Source organism: Cydia pomonella, chromosome 9 (assembly GCF_033807575.1).
Source record: "Cydia pomonella isolate Wapato2018A chromosome 9, ilCydPomo1, whole genome shotgun sequence".
Classification (NCBI taxonomy): Eukaryota; Metazoa; Arthropoda; class Insecta; order Lepidoptera; family Tortricidae; genus Cydia; species Cydia pomonella.
In genome coordinates, this window is record NC_084711.1 from 9086492 (window position 1) to 9110556 (window position 24065).

A 24065-nucleotide genomic window follows, 5' to 3' on the forward strand; every position below is an offset into this window, starting at 1 on the left:
CGTAAGTACCAATGGCGCGAGACTCCCGAGTGAGCGTGCTTTCCTTAGCCTCCATTACCACGCGATAAAGCTCCCATTAGGCCACTTCATTCATACTAACAGCGCACCATTAAATGTTAATATCTAGGATTTGTTACGATAACGTGCTTTAGAGATTCTTCCCAAGAAATAATATTATAAGAATAATCTGAGACGACCAATCTTCGGAGGGTTTACTAACCTTTTTTTGAGCAATTTCGTACATAAAAGCAAGCCGGCGCCGGCCGCAAGGACTCGCCAAAAGCCTATGAAACTCGATAAAGATGTCGTTATAGCAATAAAAGGAGCTCCCTTCGTTTCATTAATTACGAAGAAAATACGTTGCGGCTAATTTATGACGGTAGTGGACCGCTCAATAAATTGCTAATTTGGGACACTTCACCTAACGACAATACGGGCGAGTGTTTGGGGAAATGTTTTTATACGAATTCTAGTGCCAGAGTAAAGAACTATCATAATTGAAAACGTATAGTTTGAAACCAGACTGAACACTACCCTAAACTAATTCCAATGATAAATAATTTAACCCATCATTCATTCTAACTTATACTTTTATTTGCCGTTATTTTATAAATTTATTTAGTTCAATTACTCGTACTTAAGCTGCTGATACGACATATTCACAAGTTCGATACTTTCATAGAGTCGTTTGTAAGCCGTGGACACAGACCAACTTAAGAGGTAAGGGGACGATCAATTCTCCATACAAAAGTAGTCCTCATTTTCCTTCCTGGATATTGACATTAAGGAAAATATTTTTACTGAATTTTATGTATTTTAGTCATAGCTATGATAAAAGTTAGGAGCAAAAATCAGGTTTCATACAAATTTTTAAATGCTCCTAAGTCTTATAAATCTTATAATATAGAAAAAATTCAAAAAAAAAGGAATTGGTCGGGCATAGCCATGATTAAAACATATCAAACAGTGTAAAAACATTTTCAAAAATGTTAATATCCAGAGAGGAAAATGGGGACTACGTTTGTATGGAAAGGCGCTCGGGGCGGTCGTCTCCTTTCGTCTTGAGTAGTCACATTGCAGACTTCTTGGGATTCTTTCGGCAGGAGCGTTACCTACTCAGAAGGTAGGTACGTGCGTAGGTAGGTGAGTTTCACTGGATTTATGGTATGAAACTTACCTTGGAAATTGGCAGAACTGCTTGTATATCATCCTTTTCAATATCAAGCCTCGTAATAACCCTGTGCTCATGAGGCGGCTCCTCGCTGGCCGTGGTGGGCACAGGCGAAGCTGACAACTTGGCAGACCAGTTGAGCCTCGCCGTGCCTCGACCCGAGTCGCCCTCCGAGCCTTCCGCATCACCTTCACCTTCGGCTCCAACTTCCACGAGCCAGGTTAGGACTTCCTCCCAACCGGGACCCGCTGGACCGCTTAAGTCTTCTTCTTTTCTGTTAAAACAAACAAAACGTTGATTTGAATTTGTCGAGCAAGCGTAGATGGCAACACACAATATCAGTTAGTTGAAAAAAATCAATAAACGAAAATGGATTACCAGAAGAACTGGCTGGTCCGCGGAGATTTGCAGATTTGCAGAGAGGAAAATTAACAATTGGTAGAACGTCGGCGAGGGTGCGGGGTGGGGTGTCAGGGTCAGAAAACACGCACCTCTGGAGTTGTAGGTGTCCATAGGTACGGTGACCGCTTACCATCAGACAAGCCATATGCTTGTTTGCCACCTACGTAGTATATAAAAAAGGTAGTTCTAGCTAGATATAACCATACAGTGATTAAGCATAGATCGTGTCAAATGTTATCTTAACACGTATGAAATGTACTATGCAGTACTATCATTAAATTAGTCCGCTTTATGGATAATAAGCTTTATTTTCAACACCGCATCAACTTGTTTCTCTTAGTTATTATTGCACTTGTTTAGTAATTTCTAAGCGTACCTAGGAGTGGTCGCGAAAGTCGTAAAAACTTTCATATATCTGTAGAACAAGGTTTCTAGCGGAAACTCAACGCTACAAGCAATAATAAGTTGAAAAGTCGTGACGCCAAGTTTCATTAAGCTGCAAAACGCGGCAACCGCCAGGCAGATTTACTACTCGGCGAATGCAACCTTACACGCCTAGTCGTGAACGAAATTGTGAACAAATCCTACTGGTGAAATGAGAACGCGGCTTTATTTTATTGCGGAATACCTACTGAATAAGAAATATATATCTATTAACATTTTGCACGAAACTCGTACATAAAACCTGTGTACCTAAAATCGGTCTTTTATTTGTAATGGATTTAATTCAGTAAAATTAAATTGTAAAGAATTTATTTTTGTTAACGATTCATTATATATTTTTTGCGAGTTAAGATTTAGAAATTTTGCAAATAAAACATTGGTGCCTATTTTCATTAGAAAATAGGCTAGTCACGCAAGCACGGCCGTGGGCAATATTTTACGCTAAATAATTGAAGCCGTTATTCCAGCGAATCGCCAAGTTTTGTCGCAGCAGTTGACCTATTTACTTATAATAGGATCGCGGAAAGCTCGAAAGTAGGGTTGAGAAAATAGAAATGGAATTGGATCCTTTAAATCCGTCCTGCAGTCCAGTCGGGCCGAGGTGCACGTTGGTGTCGTTGGTGCACACCGCATTGAGATTGCGATCGCGTTTCTGTCCTATCGCTGACTAGTGTTTATGAGGTTTACTTACACTTCTTATAATGATATTACCGGGCAGCTACTGCAAACTGCGTGCCAACTCGGCCGAGCAAATTAATTTGTAGAAAATGTTGCAAATAAAACTGACCGTTGATACTTTTGATGTTTGTTAAAGCAATAAACGGTGGCACTGTTGGAGAGAAATCCTTGTAAACACAACTTGCAATGCAAAATAAATATGTCTGTTACATACATCGTATTAATACTGTGAATTACGTCATTATTTTTATTTATGATATATTTCAATCAGTGAGATGGAAAAACCGGCATATTCTTTAACACCCAGAATTACGGACCTTTATGGGTGTTAAATGATTTAATGAATATATCAAATGTGTTAATTATATTTCGCTATAATTTTCCAACAGCTGTTTAATGGTTAATGGTGAGATTAACGGCGTAGTATAACTGCCTACGTAATTGATACTAAAAATACTGTTACTGTACTATACTATCGTAAAGACGCTCTATATGTATTAAAAAGAAGTCAAGTTTCCCTAGTTCATCTCTCTACTCAATCTTAGTTTTTACTTCAATTTTGCACTTAGTTAGCGAGAGTGAGCCATTAATTAAGTACGTAATAAAGAGCTAACGTTTGTATGTTGTCGTCGTTGAGGAGCAGCTAGAGGCGCGTGGCGGCGACCGTGGTGGAGCGCGACTTGATCTCGGCCGTCACCGCCCAGCGCCAGCTCGCTGCTTTCACGCTGATCAGCCGCAGGCCCGACTTCACTTTATTCTACAATTATAAAGAGCTCACGTTTGCCCGTTGTCGTCGTTGAGGGGCAGCTCGAGGCGCGTGGCGGTGACCGTGGCGGCGCGCGGCTTGACCTCGGCCGTCACCGCCCAGCGCGAGTTCGCTGCGTTCACGCTGATCAGCCGAAGGCCCGACTTCACTTTCATTCTAAAATTCAAATACACTGTCAGAATCAATCAACTTAGTTTAACTAATACTAAAATATACGCAATAAAAATAAATTACAATTTACTTCATCATTGGCCACAGCATCTGTGTTTATATTCAGCATATTTGTGGTATATTCGAGTTTCTATCGAACACGCTGTTTTGTGTAATCACTCTGAAGACAACATGCGCTGCTGTAGGTATATCATGTACACACCTACTCGTACATGTCACTACTCAAAGTTACAGACTATTACGAGTCGATATTGCTGGGTAAAGGCCTACCTGCAATTATGTTTTTAACTCGGTATGTAAAAATTTAATATATAAACTATAGTAACATAAACATCAGCTTCCTTAAACTAGAAAATCCATGAGCATCTTCTTTACCATCTGCCTGAGATAAGTGGCAGACCAATGAATGGTTTCAGGATAAATACAGTCAGCATCAACAGTTGGGGAGGGGCAGAGTCGGTGGCAGATACTTCACAAACGTTATTCCATCCGCTAATATTGATACTGACACTGAACACTGTACTCGATAGAAAATTTAACGAAAAGCGTTTTTAGTAAAACCTAAAAATAAAATGAAATACTTTATTCACAAAAAGGAATTGAGTTCTATCTCGGCGACAGACAATAGCGTGCCAGAAGGCTGGCGGTATTGCCACCCTGGACTGCAATGCCAATGCAACAAATAGTTTTCTAACTTTTTATAACTCGTGAGCGCCCCAGCTGTCGAGTTTTTGTTGCGTACCTAAAACACACCATTTGGCACTAGGCAGAGGAAATTTATATGAACATTGCTTACAAAGCTGGCGAGAAAGCGCTCAGCTGAAAGGTCAACAAAGGGCTATGTCCTATGCCCTTTTTAACTGCTCATTTAAACTCAAATTAATATTTAACACGTATAAAACAATTTGAGATGATTGAGATATTCACTAAGAATTACGTAACTCGACCCGACGAAATATACGACCGTTCTAGACCCTTCCTAAATCCTATTCAATATTAATCGCTCTCTTCAATATCGACACATATCTCTATACCTAGTGGATATTACTCATAGATAGTTCTAAACCGGACCACTCTGAATGGACGTCAGGTGTTAGTAAGAAGCTTGTACGATCATGTCCTATACGAAAGGAGATAAATTTCAGATAATACAAGCCTGATAAACCAGTATTCAATTCAACCACAAGATCGGTTACAATTATCAGTTACCTTATCAAAAAAAATATTTACATTGGTTTATCCGAGTCAAATGCTTACCTGAAGCCAGTAGGTAAACAATAAGATTGATATTTGGGATTCGCGAATTATACCAAAATTTATCCTATTAGCGCATAAGCCTTCTCCGTCGCGTATATTTCTCGTTCTTCAATAAGTTTTAGTAAACGTGATACATAAAGATATAAATTCGGCACCTAGGCTGCCTAAGCCGGTGCGGTATAAATTTCCATTTAGGCGAAAAGCTTTAGTCCTGTGCTCGCCGCTCGTAACTCAAACTTGGCACAGATGTACGGAGTTACAGCAGATGGTGCGCAGAGCGTACTTGCGCCGCTGAGATTCCCCTACGAGTATTATGGACCCTCTAGCAAGATCCCAGATAGGTACTCATAACTCATGACCTTCCAATTTTCTTAAGAAGTTAGCAGAAAACAATATTTACTGACGTACATACCGACATTTTAATTGGTTAGAAATTAGGACTTGAAGAAATTCCTCTAGTGGATATAATAAATAATCATACAGAATATTGAAGCTTAGTTACATTTATTGTGGTTTTAAGTATAAAAGGTTGGTAAGAAATAAAATTAAGTATTTTTCAAAGCAACATGAGTAAAATATTTACGCCGACCGATCGAGTAACAGCAACTGCAGTATACACGTTGCGGGTTTAGCAACTAAGGCTTCTGTGGTACGGCTTAGTAACAATCATGTTGAGGTAAGCAGAATCTGATAGGTAGACTGTGAAAACCGTAAATTTTTTCAAATATTTCTATTAGTAGCTAAAAGGTATATCTGGGGACGTACTCCTGTATGACGATCGTTGATCGTTAAACGTAAATATTTTACAAAAGAAAAGGATGACATACGAGAACGAAATTTTGTATACATAATAAATAAATATTATAGGACATAATTACAAAAATTGACTAAGCCCCACAGCACAGTAAGCTCAACAATGCTTGTATTGTGGGTACTTAGACAACGATATATAAATATTTAAATACATAGAAAACACCCATGACTCAGGAACAAAATATCATCACCCGAATAAATGACCTTACCAGGATTTGAACCCTGGAGCATCAGCTTCTTAGGCAGGCTTACTAGGCCAGATAGGTCGTTAAATATAAGAAGATCGGTAGGTACTAACCCTTTCCAAACAGTTTAATCCAAAAGGTTTCGTGCTTTTGAACTAAACTTAACATCCTGACAGCCTCCTTAGATGATCATTATTTATACAAACGAACAAAAAAAAATGTAGTACCTACGAGTATATTCCTGAATATCATCTTATATGAAAGTTCAGCGCTTAGATTACCCCGAATTGCTTGGTGCAGTACTAAATAACATTTAGCGTTGGCCCGGCCGCGGGAGCTTGCACCACTGCATACGCGAGCTGATTTAATTTTAGTGTTTTGTAAAATTATCATGCAGTAATACAACACAGATGCAGAATGTAAATAAATATCTGGTCATTATGTAACAAAATAAATATTAACTTGTGAAACTTTTATTCCAACCAAAATGTCCTATAATATTTAATAATATTTATTTAATATTTATTACTCAATGACAAGTATTGAAATACTTTCAAAGCAAAGAAAGTATGAAGATTAATGAATAAGGTAGTTTTAATATCTTAAACCTATATAACTGGGAAAGAGCGAGTCACCTTTGTACAGGCCGAAGAGAGTGTATTTACTGTATTTGGTATGGAGACAAAAAAGTACCTACCGATAGTACCGATATATATTTTTACCTTTTCCATTGTGTCTGAAATAAATCACTTTCCATTTTCATAATTTTTTTAATACCTAGTAATATTGAAATTTGAATGTAGATACTTACTATTTTTGTTGTTGTTTTATTGATATTTATAATTTATTTCATGAATTCCCTAGGTTACATTTTTGTGTATTTCTTGTAATTTAACATTATTATGATTAAATCTGACATCTTAACAATAATACTCTCTTCTTCCTAGCGTTTATCCCGGCTTATTGCCACGGCTCATAGGAGCCTGGGATCCGCTTGGATTGAACTGGGACTAATCCCAAGAATTGACGTAGGCACTAATTTTTAAGAAAGCGACTGCCATCTGACCTTCCAACCCCAACTAAAGTAGGTTTCCTCACGATGTTTTCCTTCACTAAAAAGTGACTGGTAATTATCAAATGATAATTCATATATAAAAAACCCATAGGTACGAGCCGGGGATTGATCCGCGACCTCCGGATTTAAATTTGCACGCTCTTACCGCTAGGCTACCAACGCTTCCTATCTTAACAAAAATATATTTTTTGAGAAATAATGATTGCATATGGATTGCATCAATAAATTGCTTTAATAATTAGCATAACACATTGTTTACAAGAAGAATATTTTGAGTTAAAAGTCGATTATCGTGCGTAAAAACCTGATAAAAGCGTAAATAGCTGCCTAGTTACTTTCAGTATCAGCGCGAAATATTTTTTTATTTTATTTTATTTTATTGGTATTCAGGACAACAACAGCCGTAGATATACAATTTACATACGTATTTTTACATAGTATTAGGCCAATAACAGTTATCCGTTGGGTGCAAAATAATATACAAATATAATTTATTAAACAAAGTAATAATCAAAGTGAAACTGTGCAAGCCCACAGTAACAGTAACAGTAACAGTAGGTGATAATCAACATGAACATTGAAGTTAGAGGTAGGTACACATGCTTGCATAAAGTTGATAGGTGTGCATTAACGTTAATAGTTGATTTAATTTATTTATATTGCTCTTGTAAATAATTTAAGTGATCACGCTTTTACCCAAAGATCACTATTTAGCGCTCCTGTAAAGTAACTGTTTTACTTACTACATGGGACATCAGTATCATGTTCTTTCGTTGGGGGCCGGCTATGGTCCCATACTCGTACCGCACGCGCCACAATGTATCATGTTAATTTAATTTTATTAGAATACTTCATGTGTAAATGAAAAGCTATCATGCAAAACGAGGAGACGCATGAATTTAATAAATAATTGCATTTGTGCTTATAGCAAATAGATATCATTAATATATTTAGCTATTGCTAACAGTATCATTTAACTTAACCCTAAGGCATAAGGGTGTCAGAAATCATGCAAAATTGAATCCTATCGCTTTGAAATAAAGTTCAAAATTAGGTGGAAAATATATTTCCTCTGCCTTATAAAGGGTTAAAATGATAGTTAAATTTTGTTTTATACGGGATGGTTTCAGGGTTGTACCCGGGATGGTAAAATCGGAACTCTGAAAGTTTCATCAGGTCTGTCATTATGTCACAGTCATTTTACTCAGTAACTGTAAGGAGCACGGCAATACAATTTCAAACAGAAGTGTGTGCCGTGTGCCACCACTGTACCGCTACTTAGTTTAATAGTAAAATTTCTAAAATTTTTAGGGGGAGCCTTCTATTCACCTTTTCTTTGCGAATATCACAGTTGATTGATTGTGCTACAATCAAGCCAATAATTTTAGAAAAAATCGCTCCGAAAGTCTAAGAAAAATATGGAAGATACTCTCTAACTCTTGGGGGTGATAAAATTTAATTCATGCTTTGAACAATAAATATATTGAACCCCATCTATTTTCACCAAAATTCTTGTTTTAATAAAAAAAAGGAAGTGCCACTAAGATATGCCCTTTTGGTTGTAATGTACCTACCCTCGGTTTTTTGTATGACGGTACGAAACCCTCCATTTTGCGGCGTCCGACACGCCTTTGCTCAGTGTTTTGTATTAAATTAATTTTACTTTAAGGTAACATTTCGCATTTTAAATAAAACCTTTTTTAAGTAAACTAATAATAATATATTATTCTAACTTAACTTCGCGCTTCAAGAAATTGAAAAAAGACAATAGGTATTACAAATCATGAAATTTAGGAGTGTATATAATATTGAGGGTATATAAGTCTAATAGATAGGTTTAAGTAATTTTCTAAAAGGCAAAGAAAATTTAAAATGAAAATTGGAGAGTAAGATCGAAGGGCGTTGTGGAAGTCGGAGAATAAAATTCATTCTCTATAGATCTAACCTGTAGATCCAAGATAGTTCTAGTGAGAATTTTTTTATTCGTTAGATCCAACTTCGTGCTTAACTTATTCTCTTATTTATATACTTAGATCAAACAAAGGAAAATACAGACATTGAGGAGGTAGAAGAGAGTTGCACTTAGAATAAAAAACTAGAAGGATGTACACCGACAAGAGATTGTCTCTTAAATTCGAATAAATAAATGTAGTTCAATAGTTACCGAAGAACGAAGCTGCTTAACATATCAAACGGCAAAGTTTCCGACAAGCAATCTCTGATAACTAAGCCGCTTGGGAACTTATCAGACTTTAGAAAGGTTTCATCTTTTTATCATTTTTTGTATTAGTTATTTCAAGAAAAGCTTATTCCATTTGAACGCTTATTCTTTTACTTAGGTACCATTACTGACCATTGTTTTGTATGTGTTAATTTCTTTTATCCTAGTGGTAAGAGCGTGCGTCTTTCAATAGTTTCAATCCGGAGGTCGCGGGTTCAAACCCCGGCTCGTACCTATGAGTTTTTCGTACGTACGATATATCATTCGATATTTACCAGTCACTTTTCGGCGAAGGAAAACATCGTGAGGAAACCGGACTAATCCCAATAAGGCCTAGTTTACCCTCTGGGTTGGGAGGTCAGATGGTAGTCGCTTTCCTAAGAAGTAGCGCTTACGCCAATTCTCGGGATTAGTTGCCTAGCGGACCCCAGGCTCCTATGAGCCGTGGCAAAATGCCGGGACAATACGAGGAAGAAGACAGAGAAAGAATTATTTCCCTCTAAAAGTTATGTTGGTGTCCACTGTGTATATATTAGGTAGCAATGATGTTCGTTGCCTTCGTGGGTAACCGTTGCAATCAGATTATTTTGGACTAAGAAATCTTAACTTTTAAATATTGCTTTGCGCGTAATATTACAAAATTACTCATTAACGAAGTACCCTTAACAAATCTACAGTATGGGGGTTCTTCAAGAAAGGGTCGGCAACGCGCATGTAATACATCTGGAGTTGCAGGCGTCCATAGGCTGCGGTGACTGCTTACCATCAGGCGGGCTGTATGCTTGTTTGCCACCGTCGTGGTATAATTTTTTTTTAATATATTTATTTCATACGCTTGCACAAACTACAAGTGGCTAAAGTAGACTATACTACATACATTAAGGTAGTAGATAAATAACTTGAATAATTTTCATTTTATGTCTTTTATATGACCTAATAACCACGCGATATTAATCAGATTCAGCTTATGCTACATATAACGTTGAGGCAAATGACAATCGTCAGTAGAAAACGCCAATCGAAAATAAAATAGTCACGTGACTTTTCGAAGCATCTGTCACCCCGATACATTTTTTCTCTTCGTGCAGTGTTTGGCGATGTCCGATTGCCATCTTGGCTAGGCCCCCTTAGGATCTTTGACAAGTTAAGTGATTCTAAATAACTTATGCCGCTATTGTCCTACTCGTAGACTTATATATCCACGATAATTAAAACTGGGCATTCAAAACGTAATTATTACATTTTGTAACTATTCTCCTGCCTACCTAGCCTACTCGTACTTTTACCTAATTATGTACCTAGTTGCATGTTTTGCCCGTTAGACCCGATAGTAGTCATAATTAAAATTCATATTCTTACTGTAGTCGGAATGTTGGAATACAAAGCGTTTGAGAGCCGTACGCTGCTACTCAACTGCTGTAGCTGTTGTAGGTATTGAGTAATGTACAAAGCATTATACCAAAATATTTCTCTGAAAAGAAAAATAAAATCGATAAGCGTCAAAGCTTTGTAAAATTGTAACACCCATTGAAGAGCTCTTCGCTATAAACAAACGGCTTCTTAGTCATTTATTGCCGGGCCCACTTGAAGCTATGGCTACGGAAAACTTTTAACGGGTGCGGCTCGGCCGAGTGTCCAGAGCGTGATTTCCCAAGGCTTTGCTAGGACTAGACAGTTCAGTTCTCGGATAACCAGTACAACATGATCTCGGCATTCATTGCAACTACGTGTACTCGAAAAGATCACTTTACTGGTTTACCAGAGCTTACGACTAGCCTGTGCTCGGTAAATGACCGGAATGAGACTTCAGCCCAGTGCTTCGGCCCAGACGCCGCAGCCCATAAAGTGTACGACCACACTCGATACCGCTTCGTCCATTCCACGTACCGCAACTTAAAGCATATTTACTACCCAGTTTAGGATGATACACACTGATTTGAGTTGACACTTCAACTATAGCTTGGTTGGAGGCATAACGTAATTATAACCGTTCACAGAGTGCACAGGAATGATTTTCAATTTGACATCCCGTAAAAGTCACATACTTACTTTTAAATAAAGCTAAAATCGCGTTTGATTTTTTTTGCGTTTCGAATCCCTGGCAGTACCTTAAAGTACAGTTAAAACTTGATAATCGCTCCCGTTCCATAGAATGGTATGACGGAAGAATTCGCGTTGCGTACCTATGTTTTTGCTACCTGAGCTATTTATGTAGCTTAAACTATGAAATGCTGGTTTTTCACTAAAGTTTTAATTTTATGCGCTAGGTTGTGACTCGAATAGGTTTTATTGAGTTTCCTATTTTAATATTTTGTTATTATTATCGTATTTTGTTGAATCTCACAACAACTAAGTACTCCCACACATGGAACACTATCACGGTGACACTCAATAAACCTCGTTGGGTGCGACTCTGTAAATACGAATTCTACCAAGTTGAACTGACGTAATAGAGAGACAGACAAGTTATTCGGGCGTCGTTAACGTGAAGTGGCTTTTGCAGTGACATAGCATTTTGGGCCGCGCGCTGTCATCAGCAGCAGAGATCTTGGGTGGCGCAGTGTCAAGACACTTTGATAATGCTCATTCCATTTTGGAAATTGGTATTTACTACTTTGTTACACTCATACTTAATATAGGAAATAAAATTAATGTATATTTTGAGTAGATTACTCACCTGATAACAACATGTCCGGTGGCATGAGCGGCATCCCGTCGGACGACAAAAGGCAGATGTAATCGGGAATGCGGATATAATGGCGCTCTTGGTAGCAGAAGAGCTGAAGCACCAGCTCGCGCCTCACGGTATCCAGCTCTTGCCCCTGCTAAAGTGACGACCCCCAGAGGCCACGCTGGCTGGACAGAAACCCGCCCACAAGCGCCTTCCCCGGATTCTCCATTACTAGCTTCAGCAGCACTGTATGCTAATCGCACTGTTCGAGGCGGCCGCTTTCCTTTTCCATCTGCTGGCCACCAAGACGCAGGAATCGTCAGCTCGGCTAAGCAAGCGCCCTCTTCCCCTTCTGGGCCACATGTTGCCGTCAATGACTTTGTGCCTAAAGTGGCGTGTAATGTTATACAAACTCTTCTAGGTCGAGTGGCAGCTCTTCTAGCTCCCCCTTCTCCGCCCGTGTGAAAGAGTACACGCAGCACGGGCGCATCTCTAGGAAGTTCTCTAAACACTAAATGTGCTGATACGTCAAGTCTGTGTGCTGTCGCTTCTTGTAGTTCGACTAGAGTTGCATTTCTTCTAGGCGGTTCTAAGGGATCAGGTACCGTGTAGCGCGCTGGCACTGTTTGTTTGGTGGAGAAGGGTCCGTATGTGGCGCGAACAGAGGCTGGCGCGGAGCCCTGTAGCACTGTAAATCGGTCCAGGGACAGCAGAGCCCCAGGCAGAGCTGTGCCCATCGGTTCTGGGGGTGGACCCGCACCGCTCCATCTTGCCGTGTGCTTTAGAAAAAAACCACTATCTTTGTTTTCAAAGTGGACCTCTACGCCGAGAACGGTACCTGGAACAACCAAATGAGAACAAATTAATGAACAGAGAAAAAATATACTGTGATGTGCCGACTTCAATAAAAGTATCTAACCTAAAAACAAAGTGAGACTAATCAAGTTATGGCAGAAGAAAAAGTTCCTTAAATATTTCATTTCGTTTGTCGTGGCGAGATAAAGCGCGTCGTGGCGTAACGCGCTGGCACCCTTCCAACTGCATTCTGCCCGCAGTGAGATGTCGCTTCTTTCTCACTTTGTTTACAAACATTCCGATATTTATAAGTTAGGAGTATATTTTTGGCTTAACGTAAAAATTACTACTTGTTAGATTTTTCACACATGAGTCTTTCATTACCTATCTTTGCGGCAAACAAATTAATAAATATTAATTTTAAAATAAACATTTTCACGATTGTGAAAGACACGCAATAGGCATGAAATACGAGTAAGTTTATAAAGTATGGGAAGTCGTGAGTGGGTTCTCGTTGTATATGACGGATGGGTCCTCACGTCACGTGTCAGGCACGACCTCGTTTAGGGACGAGGGATTTATGTCACGTTTGTACCTAATGTTTATAAGAAATGGAAAGATCCTTTTGATTTCCTTGAATGAGATGAAAATGTGTGGAATAAAACTTTAGCGACTGACAAAATGTTTGACCTGCTACTTTTAAGTACAAAACAAGTATAAACTATAATAGGTACCTACTGGCTCCGCTTCTCCGTCTATTTTATTATTATTCAACGAATTCACATTTTAAGTTTGGTAATTGTATTATAGTGTTACGACTAATGCACGAAATTATTAGTTCATTGACTTCATAGAAACATTTGTAAATAAATGATAAAATAATATTTACATCGAAATATGTATTGTGATACCTATTCGAGATCTCTCGGTATTTATTATTAGGTACGGGGTGCCTCCCTCAGTCACAAAATTGTGCCACAAGACGTTAAGTTCGCAGCGCCTCGATATTACTGTGGAGACACAAGCAAGTACGCTGTAATAAAAAGGGAAAGAGAAACGAGTAGGTAGATTTAGTGGAAATCTCGCGCAAATAATGCACTGCATTCGCAGCTACAATCCCATGTATTAGACACATGCTCAATTTATTTGTAAATATGGTCGACGTTGCGTCTAGACCGTCGCGACATAGACATAAGTTTCGCTCCATTAGAAAGGCTTTTTTCTTTCGATTTATTTCGTTCAAATTGCGGAATTTCTATAATTCTGATACGTTCTTTTAAAAAAGATATATCTTTAAAGATACTAAAACCAGACGTTGTTAAATTTAATGGCAATGATTGTCTAAAAGCGAAGGCATGTTGCACCTTGAGTAATTTATAAAGTCAACAACGATAAGTTCTTTGATAAGCCACTAAGGAATAATGTATTTAAAACTCGCTTCACTACTAAAATATTCGAAACTTTCAGATATTCGAATATTCGACTTTTTCTGACGAGATATTCGAATATTCGAATAAAATTCGAATATTTTAAAGTAATAAGAAAATGACGTGGAATCGGTTTTTTTTTATCGTTTTATTCAAAAAGTATTTTCAAATATTGAAAAAACTAATTATAGATATTATTTTTTGGATTTTGCAGAAATCCAGTTAATTGACTAGTTTTATCATCCTACTGCGATGTCTACATTTATAAAAACGAGTCGAAACGCAAAAATTTGACGTATTCAATATTTGTAGATAAAACTTTTAGTATAAATGTATCGTTGCGTGAATGAATACTATTATATAAACTACATATAAGCATCCAAACACGTAAGAGAAAAAAACGTAGTAGGGTATTATTTTTGCGATTTAAATTAAATATTTATTTTTAGTCACTCAGTTGTCTATAAAAAGCCTTTCATTCAATTGTATTTTGTTCCGTTCTATTCCAGTGGTTGTGTGAGAGTAAACGGATAGTACACCGAGTGGCTTAGCATCGAAAAGAGTGTTAGGCAAGGATGTGTAGCGTCACCGTGGCTGTTTAATCTGCTCATGGACAGTAGTTTGCATTGCATCATTTGAGAAATGATGAATGTGGGTTGAGAATGAGTGGGTTACTTGTCAGATGTCTTCTTTAGATGACCGGGTATTGCTAGCATCTTCGGGTGAGGAGTTGTAGGAGATCTAGAATGCATGGGTCTTTTGAAAGGAAAGGAATGAAATAAATGTAAGCAAGACGAAAGTAATGGTATTTGGAAAGGGGGGAAATATGACAAACTGTGAAATTTTTTATTGGTCAAGGAAGAGTAGAACAAGTGAAATAGCTTGTGTACATGGGAACTTTGTTCACTAGAGACGGTAAGCATGATAGACATTGAAAGGAAGTAAATGCTGGAAAATAATCGTGTCGTGTGGATGGGGCACTTAACGCATAAAAGCAGCCAGGAGGTGCCACAAAAAGCATGGTTGTCTGTGCATAGAGGAGTGTTGGTGCCCGCACTTATGTATGGTAGCGAAAGTAAGGTATAGCAAAAGAGGCATCAGAGCCACGTGGATGCAGTGGAAGAGAGCGTTGAGAAGTGTGTGTGGTGTGAGATTACAAGATAGAATTAGGACGGTGTGATGAAGGAAAAATGCTGACTGAACGAAAATGTAGTGACAAGAATTGAAAAAGGTATGTTGAGATACCATTTCAAACCATTCGACACGTGGAAAGAATGAGAGAAAGAAGGCTAATAAAGAGAGTGTATAATGGAGAAGTAGAAGACGGAGCTGGAAGGGGTAGACCTCGCCAGACTTTCTCTGATCAAATCGGGGAAGTCTTGAAGAAAGGCCAGGTCTAGACACCCTAAACAATCGCAAGTAGAAATCCGTGGTCTCTGCCTACCCCTCCGGGAAATAGGCGTGATTGTATGTATTGTATGTGTCTATATATATATTTAATTTGTTATGGCTAGTTTTGATTCCTCATGGTCGGCTATTATAATATTGGAATATTAAAGGGAAAAAGTTGGCTGACTACTGGGTAGATTATTCGTCACCTGAAGGTGCATGGTTAAATTAGTCGGGCAGGTGCATTTACGCTTGTAATAACCCTACTGAATAAACAGAATGACCCTTTAACTTAAAACTTACGTAACGTTGCTCTGTACCCACAGTCCTACAAAAAGCATTAGCCGCACAATAAAAATAACAATTTTTGATTTTATTTTCGTTGAAATCGAACTCGGTTACCTAACTAGGTTTAGCTGTAATTTCACGAATCCTATCGAGAAGAATACAATGAAAATATTATTTCCATCGCATTTGGATACCTACTGTTCCTCATTCACTTTAAAAAATACCCGGCATAACACACAGAAACTGTGACTATAGCAGATGAAATAGATTTTTTTGAATAATAAAAAATATTCGAATATTCGAAAATTGAGCGGATGAATATTCGAATATGAAAACAGGTCGAATATAATATTCGAATAATCGAATTGCAAGCCCTATTCACTACGCAACACTGCGATACCGTCGATGTAGCAGTTACACTATACCTTTTTGTGTCAGATGCGTTTGTTTCAAATAACATGTTTGTTTCAAACATCGAAATCTGTAATTTTTACAAATAGCGAGTCCAATTCTGCTCGATATGCATTTTCTTTGACGTCACGCAATAAAACTGTATTGGCCAACGTGCATTGCACAGAACTGCTCGAATTCGAGCAATAGCGTGTAGCAATCGTGTATGTACAGACGCAGCTTTATTCAAATAATCGAATATTATTTTTAAAATTATGTAAAACTGCGTAACCATTTGCATCTATCCTAAAGAAATGAAATGGAATAAGTCAGTATACGCATACCCTTTATTTGTGATAAAATAATAAACCTACTCTTGCTACGTACCATCCATCACCATCATTGTACCTTGTCAATCTAAAAGGACGTACACGTTGTACAGACGGTATACGTATACCACCCTTTCGGCTAGCACACCACCATAGCCAACACCTGGGAAATGGGTACGGATAATAAAGAGCTTTAGCACGTGACGCCGTAGGAACAAAGAAAAATTCACAGCGCTTCCAACCCCATTCGAGATGATACGTCTGGCTGTTTGCAAAGAAACAACATGCCAATATGTGGCGAATGAAAATGCTTTTTCATTCATGTTTTGGCACGGAGAAATGGAAATACATGCAAGAGTAAAGAATAGGTAAACACCTTAATCGTTTTGTTTGAGGAAGAAATATATGTGTGTTCTGTTATACCGGGCGAAGCCTGAATATAAAAATTTAAGCGGATGACTGCTTAGACTATTCTATTTATCATTTTTATAGTTCCGAGGTTTAAAGTAAAATCTTAGTTTTTCTTGACTTTTTAGGGTTCCGTAGCCAAATGGCAAAAAACGGAACCCTTATGGATTCGTCATGTCCGTCTGTCTGTCCGTTTATGTCACAGCCACTTTTTTCCGAAACTATAAGAGTTATACGGTTCAAACTTGGTAAGTAGATGTATTCTATGAACCGCATAAAGATTTTCACACAAAAATAGAAAAAACACAATAAATTTTGGGGGTTCCCCATACTTAGAACTGAAACTCAAAATAACTTTTTTCATCATATTGTGGGGTATCTATGGATAGGTCTTCAAAAATGATATTGCGATTTCTAATATCATTTTTTCTAAACTGAATAGTTTGCGCGAGAGACACTTTCAAAGTGCTAAAATGTGCCCCCCCCCCCCTGTAACTTCTAAAATAAGAGAATGATAAACCTAAAAAAAATATATGATGTACATTACCATGCAAACTTCCACCGAAAATTGGTTTGAACGAGATCTATTAAGTAGCTTTTTTTTAATACGTAATAAATGGTACGGAACCCTTCATGGGCGAGTCCGACTCGCACTTGGCCGCTTTTTAACAATTAACTAACTGAAACCATCTCTTTTGGCACTCAATCGTAGATTCTGTCTAAAAAGTCATTTTTGGTAAAAGTTATTTAACCCGTTTGTTTTTCTTTAATTAAAACGGAACCATTTGTATATTGCTGTTGGGTTGCACTGAGTTTATAGGTAAGTCAGTACTGAACAAACAAAATTAAACGAAAACTTTAACCAAAAAATATGTATCATTTAATTCGATCTGCATGACGTAACCAAACAAAGCCAACCTGGAAAATACTATTCTCTACAGGAAACCGGAAATAAAGTGACCGCAACGCAAAAATGAAAATGGAAAAAGATTTCAAAATAATGTTTTTGGTAACGGAAGGCCTATTCAGTTTTGACAACTTGATATCATTTTTATTTTGACCGTTTTATTAGTTTAACCGTGCCAGCATTAGCGGCTCTCTCTGGTTGGTGCTGACGAAGTGCAACAAAGAGTCGTCCCATAAGGCATTTTTTTTTTTATAAATTTGCTAGCTTTAACTGCAAAAACGTAAAGCGCTCAATAGGTACTGTTAAGGAATTGTGCCGATCCTGCCATATTGTGGCTTTGCAAGAAACTTGGCTAACTCCGGAAGAGACTGTATTCCTGAATACAATTGATGAAGATTTCTGCGCAACTGGTACGTCTGCCATGAATACCAGCGAGGGCATGATGGTCGGTCGCCCGTACGGCGGGGTTGGCCTCTTATTTCGTAAATCGGTGTTTCAAAATGTTTCTGTTGTGCAGTGCGATAATGCTCGTTTGTGCGCGATCAAAATTATGACAAATGACAATCAACCGATATTAGTGGTCAGTGTATACATGCCTACGGACTGCAGTGACAACTTGGGCGAATTCACGGACTGCCTGGGAGCGGTGAGTGCGATAATTGATGAGTGTGGGATAGAATCAGTATACATAATGGGCGATTTTAACGCTCATCCGCACGAACGTTTCTATAGTGAGCTGATTAATCATTGCGACGAACAAAAATGGTGCTGTATGGACGTGGATAAGTTGGGGATTACGTCAGATACTTACACTTTTTTTAGTGATGTGCATTTATGTAGGAGATGGTTGGATCACTTTGTACTATCGCAGTCGGCGGTGCCCTCCGTTCGCAATGTTTATGTAAATAACAATTGTGTTACGTGGTCGGACCATTTTCCTATATTTTTGGAATGTGACCTTAATGTTATAGTCTCTAGACTCTCTAGAATAACAAGACAGGTTCACGTAGATAAAAATGTAATATGGGGGGAGAGAACGACGGAGCAAATTGTTGTTTATCGCGACGAATGTCATCAAAGACTGCGTTTAATTAATTTTCCAATAGAATTAGAGTCCTGTGCCGATAGGTACTGTCAGGAACAGGGACATAAAAAAGTTTTGGACCGGCTATATGAGGAAATCGTTGATGCGCTTAAGAGTGCAGCAACTGTCGGTTGGGGAGACAGGCAACCGAGGGCTAAGAAACGGATTGTAGGTTGGAACAAACATGTTAGTGCCGCTCACCGGGTGGCTAGACAAAGGTATTGTGATTGGATAATGGCTGGAAAGCCTGTAAGGGGTACTCTTTTTAATGAGATGCGTGAAAGTCGCAAGGTCTTTAAATCGCGCTTGAAATGGTGCCAAGATCACGAAGATCAAATAAAGATGGACATTATTACCTCTCATCATTCAAAGAAGGATTTCCGCTCCTTTTGGAAGGCCACAAACAAATTAAAACCTTTGACTAGTCACCCGGCTAGCGTTGAGGGCGTTAGCGACCCAAAAAGCATTGCTAACCTCTTTAAGGACCATTTCGTTATAAAATCGGCTTTAGGCCCAACGAAGTTGGAGGGGTTAAATAGTGAGGCCGAGATAGAGAGTGTGGGTCCTAGCCTTACTGCTAAGGACATTGCTAAAATTATAAAATCAATGTCTGGAGGTAAATCCCCGGGATACGACGGTCTCTCTGTTGAGCACCTCCAACATGCTGGTCCCCACATATCGAGAGTGTTGGCAATGTTTTATACCTTGTGTATCAGGCATTCTTATCTGCCAGATAATCTAATGCGGACGATCGTCGTACCTATTGTTAAAAACAGGACCGGAGACCTGGCAGATAGGAGTAACTACAGACCCATTTCGTTGGCAACAGTCATGGCAAAAATACTTGATAGTGTGCTTAACTCCCAGTTAAATAGCCATGTGAAACTACATGATAACCAACTAGGTTTCCGACCACAGTTATCTACTGAGTCTGCGATCCTATGTCTTAAGCACACTGTCAGGTATTATGCCAAAAGTAAAACCCCGGTGGTGGCCTGTTTCCTTGACCTGTCTAAGGCTTTTGACCTGGTTTCCTATGATATACTGTGGAAGAAGCTGGAGAATACCAGTGTACCGCAGGAAACCATTAGAATATTTAAGTATTGGTATGGAAACCAGGTCAACTGCGTTAGATGGGCAGACGTGCTATCTGATGAGTACAGGTTGGAGTGCGGGGTGAGACAGGGGGGGTTGACTTCACCTACGCTCTTCAACCTGTATGTTAATGGACTAATCGAGGCGCTCAGTAGAACCCATGTCGGCTGTCATGTGGATGGAGTTTGTGTCAACAACATAAGCTATGCGGACGACATGGTGCTGCTGAGCGCGTCGGTGTGTGGGCTGCGTAAACTGTTGCGAATTTGCGAAACGTATGTCTCAAATCATGGTCTTAAATATAACGCAACCAAGAGTCAGTTCATGGTGTTTGAGTGCGGTCGCAAGAAGACAATGGATATTCCTGCTATCTGCCTCAATGTTACCCCCATAGATAGAGTGGACCATTTTAAGTACCTAGGCCATGTTCTCGCGACCGACCTCAAGGACGACCTGGATATGGAGAGGGAACGAAGGGCCCTGTCGGTCCGGGCGAATATGATCGCCCGCAGATTTGCAAGGTGCTCAAAAGAGGTTAAAGTCACACTGTTTAGGGCATTTTGCACTTCCCTCTACACTTGCAATTTGTGGGCACAGTATACGCAACGGGCATACGGGGCCCTTAGGGTCCAGTACAACAATGCGTTCCGGGTGCTGATGGGGCTGCCCCGTTTCTGTAGCGCATCAGGGATGTTCGTGACGGCGCGCGTGGACTGTTTTTATACTACCATGCGTTCACGCGCAGCATCCCTGGTGCGCCGGGTGCGTGGCAGTCCCAACAGCATCCTACGAATGATAGCGGATAGGGTCGACTGTCCCTACTTGTCGCACTGTGAGGGATTGCATTCCCCCATCAGTGTTGTTTTATTTTAAATTAGTGTTTGTTGTACCTACTAACCCCTTAGTTTGTAAGTTCTACTAATGAAAATATGTGTCCATGTGTTACATGTAATAAAAATATTCATTCATTTTCCTCTTATTGGTACGCGTGAGATACCTGATAAAGATAACACTACTTAAAGTCGTATCAAAATGAGATCAAAACGATATCAAATTGTTAAAACAGAATCACACTTATTGTATAGGATATCAAACTTGCAAAACTGTCTTTCACTAAGACAATACAGGGTGATTCATGAGACGTGAGCAGGACCAAGCCTACACAATCAGTAACTGTTAATGAATCGTTCACCGTCATATTTAAGTAAAACAATCACGCTTTTTTCTGTTATCTAAATTTTTTTAAGGACAATTTTGATTATCTACAATCGTGGACACCCTACAACACTTAATTAACAAAGATAAAACATCTTTAACCGTTATGACCTTATGACAGCACTTTGATTATGAAGAAAATAAAATGTCACACTTGAGTGAGATACGATTTTGCAAAAGTAACCAGACTCCGATGACATTCAATTTGTCACTTGTTATGGTTAAAACAATGAGGGTGACTATAAATGTCGTAAATAAAATAAAGATTTTTTTGAACCGAAAAAAATAATTTAACGTTAATCTCACAAATACTGGTTCGAATCGAAACAGTTACTGATAACTTGCTGAATACGCAGGCTTGATCCTGCTTACGTCTCCTGAATCATTCTGTATATTGAGTTACTTGATAGAACACGGCACGTTTGCAGATCAGTTAAGTATAAGTATTAACATTCCTATTGTATTCAATATGAATTTCACGTTACTGTAAGTACTTCACAAATTCGAAACATTTATGTTGTTGCATATTCGGATTGTACGTATTCATGAATACCTATCGGTAAAATTTCAGAGTCCGTCGCATGACGTCACGGCCCGTGGCAACAGGGCCTGACAAATGGATAAATATTTACCCGTTAATGACCAACACATTACCCAATTTACTTTATTGTCCCGCTCGCTTCATCTGTCAAATTATAACCGAACAATCGTGAATATTTAATTATGAAAATGAATTATTTTTCACTTGTTTGCCAGTGATATTCTGTTTTGCATTGCAATGCTAATTCAATGAAAATGTGTCAGATCAGAATATGACTTTGCAGGCCACTTATATCAAAACCAGAATGTGTATTCATGGTAATGTTTTAGCAGAATTAAAGAGAATATTCGATAAAATAATGTTTTTATTATCATATTTAATTAAAAGTTTTATAAAAAAATAAAGTAAAATAATTTTGCCAAGTCGTTTGGACTTGTCATTAGTCATTAATCGTATTGTGTAGCGGCAATATTCTGTAGCTATATTAAGTTACTCTGTAATGTACTCGTAGCTGTAAGTACAAAGTAAATCCGACTATTATACTGTTGCGAATAAGAAAAACTTTTAGTCAATATTACATGTATTTTGTTTTAGGGAAATTCTGAAAAATGTGTAAGGTGGGGTAAGACTATCACCGAGGCAAGACAAACACTTGTATGAAATTATCACTGTTTGTCTAGCCCCAAGCAAAATAAACTACGTTTTTCTACTCGTTTACTGTAATGGTGGAATTAAGATTTCGTATACACAACTATAATTGCGTCAACTATAAAATTTCTTTCAATACGCTGTAGTCAACTACCAATCACGTGCCGCCGCGCTCCCATAGTACAGTCTACTTAGATACTTACTAATATATATTTTTGATGACTCGTAGAAAAGTATTGTATGCAATAGTGATATAATCAAGCTTTTTAATCTTGTACCTCGCTTAGGCAACTCAGCAAACTTCGTTGCCTAAACACGGTACTCGACTGAAAAGCACTATTCTATCAAGATTGTATAAAATACTATTGTCTTACCCTACCTGACCTTACCTATATATGTAATATCTTCAATTTTAAATAGGCACTAAACACCTAAACAAAATGGCTACATTCCTAAACAGTGAAATAAAATAAATATCGACCTAGACAGTGTCGTAAGTATAAACCGAATGGAAACCTACATAGTACGTAGGTACATAGGACTAGGACGTGTTTATTTGCGACTATAAAACGCTCATAAACCGAGTGATGCAGTAATTCAGGCTGTAAATAAGTGGGAGTCAGAGAGTCTAGCCGTTTGCGTAGGGGTTGGCTTTTCTAGGGTACGAGTTAGATAAAGTTCTCCGAATTTCATGTTGAGCTATATCAGTACCTTACACATTTACTATGTTGGTACAGACTGATTAGGTAGGTACCAAAAGCTTCAGCCAAGTATCTATATATCTGTAACCGTTCGTTACGGTTTACGGTTCAATTTGTAATGGTTAATGGTCAATTCTAATTAAAGTTCGGCCAACACTGATAAATAGCCAATGCGTTCGCTGAAGTCATTGAGTGGCTTCAAATCAAAATGTCCAATGAGTTTTTCGGAACTTATGTACGAAATGTTATTTGATATTTACCAGTCGCTTTTCGGTGAAGGAAAACATCGTGAGGAAACCGGACTAATTAAATTAAATTAAATATCATTTATTTTCAGGCAACTAAGGCCCATATATACATACCTTACAGACTAACATACATACAATAATAAAAATCTTAAAATAAAAATATCATTTTGACGACGCAGTTTTCGGTTGCGCCACCTGTTTTGGTGCGGGATTCGGCAGATTCCCACGAAACCGCCGAAATATCACACCTTCCCAACAAGGCCTAGTTTTACCCTCTGGGTTGGAAGGTCAGATGGCTTTCGTAGAAACTAGTGCTTACGCCAAATCTTGGGATTAGTTGTCAAAGCGGACCCCAGGCTCCCTTGAGCCGTGGCAATATGCCGGGACAACGCTAAAATGATTTTGGTATGTTTTTTAGTATGTATACATTTTTTGTGTTCCTTTTTGTCTATTTATCTGTGTCGTTGGCGTATGTGCCGTATCATAGTCTTAACTCAGGTCCCTACTGAAATCCAGCGCCACGGTTTGTCGCGGCATTATGCTGAGTGGGGATATTATTTCAGCGTCCAGTGTTTTTTTTTATCTCTGTATGTCTTCTTTTCCCAAATGTAATATGTCGTGGCGTTAAATAGGTAAATAGTTTTCTTCTTCTTAAATAATGTTATATTCGGTATCGAAAAAAACAATCTCTAAAGGAATATTATTAATAAGTAACAATAATGTTTACATTAATTTACCATTTTCAC

General features: G+C 38.4%; 1 protein-coding gene across 2 annotated transcripts in view; it reads right to left on the reverse strand.

Moving 5' to 3' along the window:
* LOC133521278 (transmembrane protein 132E) overlaps positions 1-24065 on the reverse strand; it is a 127455-nt gene that overhangs the window by 22327 nt on the left and 81063 nt on the right. For both annotated transcript variants that reach the window (XM_061856149.1, XM_061856150.1), the window contains exons 2-4: positions 11861-12692; positions 3474-3617; positions 1178-1445 (exon numbers count right to left, since the gene is read on the reverse strand). In XM_061856149.1, the coding sequence (XP_061712133.1) occupies positions 1178-1445; positions 3474-3617; positions 11861-12692 (1244 nt within the window). The remainder of the gene's footprint in view (positions 1-1177; positions 1446-3473; positions 3618-11860; positions 12693-24065) is intronic.